At 39.2% G+C, this 10430-nt stretch overlaps 1 protein-coding gene across 2 annotated transcripts in view; it reads left to right on the top strand.

Annotated features, from left to right (window-relative positions):
• Positions 1 to 2868: 2868 nt before the first annotated feature.
• LOC125003709 (selection and upkeep of intraepithelial T-cells protein 2-like) overlaps positions 2869 to 10430 on the top strand; it is a 41861-nt gene continuing 34299 nt past the window's right edge. The window contains exons 1-5 of one of the 2 annotated variants that reach the window (XM_047577821.1): positions 2869 to 3011; positions 4246 to 4599; positions 4798 to 4866; positions 4989 to 5090; positions 5376 to 5709. In XM_047577821.1, the coding sequence (XP_047433777.1) occupies positions 2963 to 3011; positions 4246 to 4599; positions 4798 to 4866; positions 4989 to 5090; positions 5376 to 5548 (747 nt within the window). In that variant the 5' untranslated portion in view covers positions 2869 to 2962 and the 3' untranslated portion in view covers positions 5549 to 5709. Of the gene's footprint in view, positions 3012 to 4245; positions 4600 to 4797; positions 4867 to 4988; positions 5091 to 5375; positions 5710 to 10430 lie in introns of those variants that run through there. The other variant, XM_047577819.1, reaches the window with a different exon arrangement.

Genomic DNA, 10430 nt, shown 5'->3' with positions numbered 1-10430 from the left:
ACGTCATCACCGTCGCCATCTTTGGTTCTTTCTTTCTAAAGTGAAAATCAGATATTTTTCACTTTGCTCCAGTTCATCTGAAACCAGCTCCGTGGGGTTAAAGTCTGGAGACTGGGCCACGGTCCACTCCATGTTGTTTTTATCCTGAGGTAGTTCTGGTTTAGCCTGGACTAAAGCTTTGGCTCATTATCTGTGTAACTAAACCAGAGGACACTGAGTGATGGTCTAAAACTCTGGACCTGTGGTGCACGCATGCAGACAAAATCCTTGGTTCAGTTCCATGTAAGAAAAAGAAAAACCCACGATGGTCACAGAAATAACTAGAAACTGACTAAAGTTATGATGCATCCATCTGTTTTAGTGCCAAGAAAAAACAAGTAAATTAGGAGGATAATGACATTTAATAAACTATTCTTTAAAAATAAATAGGTTTCTTAACAGCAGGGTGAATCCTCATCTTCTTATAAAGTGCATCTGTTGTGTTCAGTCTGGTTTCTGGTTCAGGGCAGCTCCCAGGTACCTAAAAGAGTCCACGGCCTCAGTGTGTTTGTGCCCACACACATGAAATAAACAGCTTTTTATTGTCATTGTAGGAGAAAATGACCAGAGAACTTAAACTATGTAAGTACTTGGATCCTCAGCATTAAGACATTTACAAAATACTCCCCATAGATTCTTAGTTTGACTCGTGCACATGAAACTTGATTAGAAATCTAGACGTTTGTAGTAATTATGTCACGTTCTCAATAAACATATGGTTCCTGCACAATACAGATGAAAAATACAGAAATACAATGTTTATTATAGGTTTTATTATGGATTTATTGTGTAAATATGTTTTTGACCTACATTTAAACAAAGTGTTTAACAGAAAACTTTGCTTTGATCCTCGATGCTTCACTGCCACCTTGTGGTTGTAGTTTATCAGTGCAGCGTAGTCCTGTTGCTCCTGAGTCTAAACAGCTTTATCTTTGTTATAGATATATATATATAATATAACTACACACAGAACAGATCGATAACACGCACAATAGAATGAATACATTTTAAATTCATTAAAACATTTGCATATATTTTAAATATATCGGTGTTTTGTCAGATAATTTGAGGTTAGAATCAGGTTGATGCAAATATTTTATAAAAAGTAAGAAATCATTTACATACAGTAGTTATGATTTTTATATTTTATACATTTATGACCAGATTGTGTTCAGAAACAGAAGAAAAGAAGAAGAGGAGAAATGGGCCAAAGATAAAGGTGTGCAGATTTCTATGGGTGACGTAGGTGGCGAGGCTAAAGGCTATTTATTAGCCTCTTGCTAATATGTTGCTATCAGCCACAGAAGACGATTTATTTGGTCTTTACTTTTGCTGAACGAGAATTAGAATTGAGGCATCATGTCATGCAACTAATTTCACCCATAGGCGACCTAGTCTGGTGTGTGTTTGCAACACAACACGTGCAAATTCAATTGCTATACGCTATATGCTAAATGAAACAACTTCTAATATACACTGACATGGCATTTTGTTACATGTGATATAGCTTTTTAAATAAATTGTAGTGTGTTATGCTTAGTTCATATGGTGATAACAAATGTTACGGTCATTTTAATTGGGTAACTGATGCATGTGTGATAATATTGTATCTTAATTGTAAACTCAGGGGCACTGCTACAGTGTTTTGGAGCTGGAGCACCCACTGGCCACAATGAGGAGTCAGATACTTCCACAGCAGCCACAGACATGGTCCTGGAGTCTGATGAGGGGCCACCTACCACACAGGCCTCTTCAGGGATGGTCCTGGAGCCATCTACCCTCTCAGCCTCATGCTCCTTGCAGGACTCCTCAGGTGTGTGTGTGTGTGTGTGTGTGTGTGTGTGTGAGTGTGAGTGTGGGGTGGTGTATGTGTGCGTTTTTGCGTCATTCTTTACTTTTGTAAATGCTGTGAATAACATCTTAACTAATGACAATACCATTTTATTTTTTATTGGAAATGCCTCAACCATAAATCTCTGCTTTATCTTGTAATAAGCAGACGAGGCCTGATAGCTGCTCTTGTTCAACTTGACTTAACATCTCTCATGAATCATAACAGTCCGGAGCTTCCCGCATGACTACATACAACCTCTAAGCGGGCCACTGCACATGCTCATAACTACTGTGGCATGCTGGGTAATGGAGTTCTCAACCTGGGATCCCCCTCCCCCCGCCTCTTCTGACACACACAGGCTGTTTGACTCTCAGCAGAAAGTTGACGCTCACTCCACTGACTTGACACGGAAACGAGGAAATGTTCTTGCGAACAATACACACGCCGACAGCTCCGTACCTCCACTCTGATTGGCTGAGGAGCTGCTCTAGAAAAAGTCAGAAAAAGCTCCAGTAAAAACCAAAACTCAGCGGACAGGTGCTGCGACAAGACTTCATCAGTTTTTTTTATCATTATTATTATTTTTATTAGTTGACATGTTGTGACGTTGTGGCACCCAAACCGATTAAACTTTTAGTCCCCCCTCCCTCCACCTTGAATCTTGTGTCTTAACCTGCAAAGGTGCAGTTTCGGTGCTCAAAGAATTTAAGATTCGTTGACACTATGAGAAAATGTTCACGTCACATTAAAAACTAAACCAAACTCAAGAACCAGGATTGCTCGAATCTGATCATTTAAAGAATATATATATGTGTGTGTGTGTGTGTGTGTGTGTGTGTGTGTGTATATATTAATTGGGATTAGATTATTTTGTTGAACTGTCGCGGAGGGACATAGTGTAGTGACGTCGTGCGTCGCCGCTCGTGAATGAGCTCCTCTGATTGGCTGGCGAAGCCGATCAGAGGAGAAATGGTTCAGAAAATAACAAAGGAACAGCACACACACAGTGAGGAACTTGAGGAACTTAAAGATGCAAGGATACTGTGTCACGCCTTCATTAGTTTTTTATTAGATTACATTTTTTTAACAATGACAGTAACAACATTGTTCGCTTTCGTGAGTGTTGCATCGTTGATCGGTGAGTTTATATGTTTATATGAAATGACTCCTCAGTGTCATTATTACTTAGACACGCTCATTACTATCATTATTAATTATTATCATTGTTGATAATTATTACTATGAATAGTGATTATTATTATTGCTGTGCTTTATATGCGTGGTGGGTAGGATTTCACGCTACTTTAACTTTCTTAGTGAACTTTTTACGTGTTTATTCGTGAATATATCGTTGTAAATGCTGTGATGAGGAGACAGGAAGAGAGCGAGGGTTTCTGTCCGACAGTTGGTTTGGTGTCACGTGTCACGGCATCGCAACTCGGCAGCCAATCAGGTATTTTTCTGCGCTGCCAGCGCAGAAAAATAAAAGACGCTTCGACACCGCCCCGGGCGAACTCTCTCTCTCTCCCTCATCGAGTAATTTTCTCATCCTCTCTCTTATCCGCAGTGCGTGTAGGTGAACACCGTGGTTTATAGGTTTGTGTGCGTTTTGAAAACGATGCACTGAGTCCCTTAACAGTGTTTTCACCACTCGTGGCTCTTTGCCATTAGTGGCAGGGTTGCAGAGGGGTCCTTTGGGGGGGGGGGGCTGGTGATTAATCCCAGCAGTGAGCCTTCTTTATATTGGGCTCATTTTAAAGTTGATGCTTTCCTAAACCAGGAAACCAGACGGTTTAACAAAGGTGGTGGCAACTTTACAATCAGTTACCGTACCCAGATAACAATGGAGAGAACAAATTATTACAATACTCAGATATTAGCTTTTAGCTCAGAGTTGTTTAGTCTTTGTGTTGTATGAATCGAGGGCTGGAATGATGTGTAGATCCTTGATATTCTTCTATATATATTTATTTAAATTTAATCTAAACAGACGTGCAGTCTTCAGGGGTGATCTAGGGTCAGAGCTTTAGACTCCTAACGGGTGATGCGGCTTCTGACGTGACTTTGCTGGTGCCCGAGACGTACATAGAGAATTTCTTGAAGACGTTTCACATGTCACATGAGTGGTGACATTCTACACGTCCAGCTGCCTTTATTCACCTAAACAAAGCAAGTAAATGATAAAACTAATCTGCATGTGTCAGACACGTTTGATTGTATGTGGTTGTTTATATGACTCTAAACAGTTTGATTCTTTACTGAATATGATGAATTTCTTTTGTTATTGATTCAGCTTTGTGACAGAGGAAGGTTTTACACCATCCTCATTCTCAGGTTGACATGAACTGATCAAACTGTTTTTTTCTGGTTAGTTTCCCCAGAAAAACGTCCCATCATCAACCAGACTCAGATTCAAGTACCAGAAGGATCTAATTTGACTCTACAGTGTCAAACTGATCCAGAGATCAACCTAACAAACGACACCTTGAACTGGAGTAGAACCGACATCCCACATGTCTCAGACCGCATTATCTACTCCCGTCGTCGTGGGACAGATCATCCTGAGGAACAGATGCAGCGATACAAGAACAGAGCAGAGCTGATTAAAGAGGACCTGACCAGAGGATGGATGACTCTACTGATCCCCACAGTCCAGCAGTCTGACACAGGACACTTCAGATGCTTCATCCCAAAGCTGAGCGTCGGCTTTGTTTTCAATATTGTTGGTAAGTTTACTGAACTCACAACGTTGTGTTGTTGGTGCCACACACCACAGGACCCCCTCAGAAGACCCATGTCCTTCTCTGATGAGACACCACAAGGGACAACTACACAGTATTAGAAAGGTGGTCATAATGATGTGGCTGATCTGTGCAGGTGGATAAAATATTTTTATTAAAATATTTATATTTTATCTGTAACAGTGACGAAGAGAGAGGATGTCGCCATGACGACGTCTCCAGGATACAGAGTCATGAACCCCACTGTGTCTGGTAGGTCTTTATTTATTTCACTATAGTTTGGAATAAAGTTATTAATCTAAACTATGTTGTGTTGTTAAATTAAATCCCATTTGAGTTTATTCCTCTAAATTCAAGAGTTTAATTTCTTTCAGGTCCTGTAGAGAAGAGAAACCACTGGATCATTCTTGGCGTCTGTATTTGTTTCCTTGTTCTTGGTTTCATCATTGGAGTCCCGGTGAAGAACAGAGGGATTAGTGAGTTACAGACTTTTACATTTTAAATGGACATTGTGATGAACATGTACTTTATTTTATATCTAATAGTCAGACTTGACTGTGTTTAGCAGCTAAAGCTACTTGAGGCTTTACATTTGAAGTTCAGGGGCCACATTCAGAACAAGTTGATCTCAAGGGGCTCAGATCAATAAGAGAAAAATAACAGCAACAACCACAGACTCTTCCTACAATAAAAGGTAGATGAACAGAGAACTGGAGAGAATCAGTTCATTCATCTGGAAACTGGTCTCCATCTTCTTACAGGGATTTGCAAGAAGAGCAGACGGAGAATAGATGAAGAAATGGGAATGCTGAGGAAAGAAGATGAAGGAGACAAAGACAAAGACGAGGACAGAGACAAAGACGAGGACCGAGACAAAGACGAGGACATCACCACAGTGAATGTGGTCATGAACCTCCAGCAGGGTCAGCTGTGACTCTGGAGGACTCTACCTTCAGTCATTTAACTCTCATCTTTAGGATGAACTGCTGCAGTATTTTATTATTTCATGTCGTCGTGTCTGCCTGGGTTTTCTCCAGGTCCTCTGTTTTCCTCCCACCTCCAAAGAAATGCTCGTTAGGCTGATTGGTGATCATGAATGGACCCTATGTGTGAGTGTGAGTGGTTGTTTGTCTCTGTATTAGCCCTGAGATAGACTGGAGACCTGTCCAGGGCGAACCCCACCTCTCACCTGATGCCAGCTGGGACAGACTCCAGAAACCCCTGTGACCCTAGTGAGGATAAGAGGTAGCAGAAGATGAGATGAGATGTCTCTGTTCACCATGATATTTCTTTAACCTGCCTCGCCATTATTTAAGTGTTTTGTATTTTTATTAGTATTATTGGTTGTAATAGATTTCACAGTCGGACACTTGAACATCAGTCATTAAGATAAAAACCCTGCTACAGGATATATATATGATAGGGTTAGTGATTCATTCGCTGTGTTTTTTGGTTGTTTGTTTGTTGTTGTTGTTGTTTTTGTTGTTGTTGTTGTTGTGTCTTATTCTTTTGAGCCCAGTTGTCAAACATGCGGCCCTTGAGGCAGTGGCGTTGTTCTGAAGACTGTATGACAGGGCAGGTGATGAGCACAGACCGACCACTAGAGGCGCTGCTGCGCCCGGTCAAACAGCGCACTGCTGGTTTTCTGAGGGAGAAGTGGAGACAGTCGAGAGCAGTGTTATTTTTACATAGTGGACAAAGTTGTTGCTCTGAATCAGATGGTTGTTATTAGATGTGCGTCCAGAGAAGTGTGAGTTGAGGTATGTTTGACAACCAGATGCATGTTATTGTTGTGCTGCTACACGTTACCTGTTAGATTCAGGTTTTTATCTGGTGCTAATGAGTGTGTCTCGTCTCTGTAATGATTACGGGTGCTAATGGTTTGGATCTGGTCTGGTCGAGCAGACTCTCTGTAGCACTTCTCTGGATGTTTGGCCACGAATGGATGCGTGTCAGGGTTTTGTTTTTTTTTTACCAACGAGCCAACGGTTTGACGAATTGTTTGCGTGGAGGCGCCTGGTGATTGGTGCGCACAAAGGTTTGAAATGAATGAATGAATGAGCGGGTGAATGAATAAGACGTGGACCTACACACTCTTCCCTGTTCCCTTCACGTTTATCTCCCGTACGCGCTCTCACCTTCTCCAGGAAACCCTGTGGTCATTTCATGTTAATCAACCGTGTTTTTTATCATTTGAAATAATTTCAAATAAATATATTCCTGTTGGGGTAAAAGGGTACCACATGTTTCTGTGTGTTTTTTTATTTTATTACTATTATTTCTCTAACTTAAGATGAGCTGAGGGGTTGTGGTGGTTATTACTGATGCTCTGGGTTCTAATCCTTCCTGTGTGGATGTTGCTGCTCGTTGGGTTAAATCTTAATTGGTCGTAGGTGTGAGTCACCTGAACCTCTCCCCCCCAAATAAAGACAGCTGGGACGGACTCCCAGGTTTTAGTAGTTACAGAAAATAAATGAATGAATGAACATTATAGATTTTTGGTCCAAATTTAGATGCTCAACTTTTATCCCATTTTTTTTATTTTTATTTTAGTGATGTGATCTACAGTCGAGATGCACGATGTTTTCTCACTGTAGCGTCTTTAATCCATCAGTAATCAGGAAACACACTTCAGGATTCTTGATTATTGTCTTTCCTGAATGTTAAAGTTTTTAGAGATTTTTGGTGAAAGAGTTTCTTCTCTCTGCAGTCGACAGTTTAAAGACGATACACGGGAGATCAAGTACAAAACTGAAACACAATGGAAATCGCACGTACACTATCGGTCACTCCCACTATTTCTTTCTTTTTTTATTATTATTGAAATGTGTGCAGTTTAAAGCACAGACCACAGAGTCACTGCACCATAGAGGACCATCTCTTTCATCTCTTAAAGCGTCTTTAAACCTTCATCGACCAAATGAGAAAGTATTTAATCAACCAACTTTATCGTGGTAACGTGTGCAAACAAACTTAACTAGTCAAGTTAAAAAATTAATAAATCATGAAATCAACGTATAACCCAAAATATATTCTATAACCTCGTCACAGTCGCCATCTTTGGTTCTTTCTTTCTAAAGTGGAAATCAGATATTTTTCACTTTGCTCCAGTTCATCTGAAACCAGCTCCGTGGGGTTAAAGTCTAGAGACTGGGCCACGGTCCACTCCATGTTGTTTTTATCCTGAGGTAGTTCTGGTTTAGCCTGGACTAAAGCTTTGGCTCATTATCTGTGTAACTAAACCAGAGGACACTGAGTGATGGTCTAAAACTCTGGACCTGTGGTGTACGCATGCAGACAAAATCCTTGGTTCAGTTCCATGTAAGAAAAAGAAAAACCCACGATGGTCACAGAAATAACTAGAAACTGACTAAAGTTATGATGCATCCATCTGTTTTAGTGCCAAGAAAAAACAAGTAAATTAGGAGGATAATGACATTTAATCAACTATTCTTTAAAAATAAATAGGTTTCTTAACAGCAGGGTGAATCCTCATCTTCTTATAAAGTGCGTGTGTTGTGTTCAGTCTGGTTTCTGGTTCAGGGCAGCTCCCAGGTACCTAAAAGAGTCCACGGCCTCAGTGTGTTTGTGCCCACACACATGAAATAAACAGCTTTTTATTGTCATTGTAGGAGAAAATGACCAGAGAACTTAAACTATTTAAGTACTTGGATCCTCAGCATTAAGACATTTACAAAATACTCCCCATAGATTCTTAGTTTGACTCGTGCACATGAAACTTGTTTAGAAATCTGGACGTTTGTATTAATTATGTCACGTTCTCAATAAACATATGGTTCCTGCACAATACAGATGAAAAATACAGAAATACAATGTTTATTATAGGTTTTATTATGGATTTATTGTGTAAATATGTTTTTGACCTACATTTAAACAAAGTGTTTAACAGAAAACTTTGCTTTGATCCTCGATGCTTCACTGCCACCTTGTGGTTGTAGTTTATCAGTGCAGCGTAGTCCTGTTGCTCCTGAGTCTAAACAGCTTTATCTTTGTTATAGATATATATATATAATATAACTACACACAGAACAGATCGATAACACGCACAATAGAATGAATACATTTTAAATTCATTAAAACATTTGCATATATTACAATTATAATACAGTGTTTTGTCAGATAATTTGAGGTTAGAATCAGGTTGATGCAAATATTTTATAAAAAGTAAGAAATCATTTACATACAGTAGTTATGATTTTTATATTTTATACATTTATGACCAGATTGTGTTCAGAAACAGAAGAAAAGAAGAAGAGGAGAAATGGGCCAAAGATAAAGGTGTGCAGATTTCTATGGGTGACGTAAGTGGCGAGGCTATAGGCTATTTATTAGCCTCTTGCTAATATGTTGCTATCAGCCACAGAAGACGATTTATTTGGTCTTTACTTTTGCTGAACGAGAATTAGAATTGAGGCATCATGTCATGCAACTAATTTCACCCATAGGTGACCTAGTCTGGTGTGTGTTTGCAACACAACACGTGCAAATTCAATTGTTATACGCTATATGCTAAATGAAACAACTTCTAATATACACTGACATGGCATTTTGTTACATGTGATATAGCTTTTTAAATAAATTGTAGTGTGTTATGCTTAGTTCATATGGTGATAACAAATGTTACGGTCATTTTAATTGGGTAACTGATGCATGTGTGATAATATTGTATCTTAATTGTAAACTCAGGGGCACTGCTACAGTGTTTTGGAGCTGGAGCACCCACTGGCCACAATGAGGAGTCAGATACTTCCACAGCAGCCACAGACATGGTCCTGGAGTCTGATGAGCGGCCACCTACCACACAGGCCTCTTCAGGGATGGTCCTGGAGCCATCTACCCTCTCAGCCTCATGCTCCTTGCAGGACTCCTCAGGTGTGTGTGTGTGTGTGTGTGTGTGTGTGAGTGTGTGGGGTGGTGTATGTGTGCGTTTTTGCGTCATTCTTTACTTTTGTAAATGCTGTGAATAACATCTTAACTAATGACAATACCATTTTATTTTTTATTTAGAAATGCCTCAACCATAAATCTCTGCTTTATCCTGTAATAAGCAGACGAGGCCTGATAGCTGCTCTTGTTCAACTTGACTTAACATCTCTCATGAATCATAACAGCGAAGCTTCCCGCATGACTACATACAACCTCTAAGCGGGCCACTGCACATGCTCATACTACTGTGGCATGCTGGGTAATGGAGTTCTCAACATGGGATCCCCTCCTTATTCTGACACTCACAGGCTCTTTCTAAGAACTCTCAGCGGAAAGTTGACGCTCACTCCGCTGACTTGACTCGAAACGAGGAAATGTTCTAACAAACAATAACATTTTTGCTTTTAAAGTTTTTTCAGCCACCAAAGGGGGTTTATTTTCTTTCTTTTTTTTCTTTTTTCATCTTTAATTTTTTTTTTTTTCCCCCTTTTTGGGTTTTTTAAAAAACCCCCTTTTTTTAAAAGTTTTTTTTTCCCTTCCCTTTTTCCTTTTTTTTTTTTTTTATTTTTTTTTTTAAAAAAATTTTTTTTTTACTTAGTTTTTTTGGGTTTTTTATCATTTTTTTTTTTTTTCTTTTGTTTTTTTAATCTTTTTTCCATTTTTCGGGTTTTTTTTAACCCCCTCCCTTAAATTTTTTTCCCCGAAAAATTTTTTTTTGGGGTTTTTCCAAAGGTTTTTTTGGGGGTTACCTTCCCCCTTCACCCTTTCCTTTTTTTTTTTTTTTTTTTTTTTTTTTTTTTTTTGGGTTTTTTTCTTTTTTTTTTTTTTCTTTTTGTTTTTTTTTTCTTGTCTCTTTTTTGAAAATTTCT

The sequence above is a fragment of the Mugil cephalus genome, chromosome 2, assembly GCF_022458985.1.
Source record: "Mugil cephalus isolate CIBA_MC_2020 chromosome 2, CIBA_Mcephalus_1.1, whole genome shotgun sequence".
NCBI classification, from domain to species: domain Eukaryota; kingdom Metazoa; phylum Chordata; class Actinopteri; order Mugiliformes; family Mugilidae; genus Mugil; species Mugil cephalus.
Note: the sequence above shows the minus strand (reverse complement) of the source record. Positions and strands in the feature narration are given on the sequence as shown.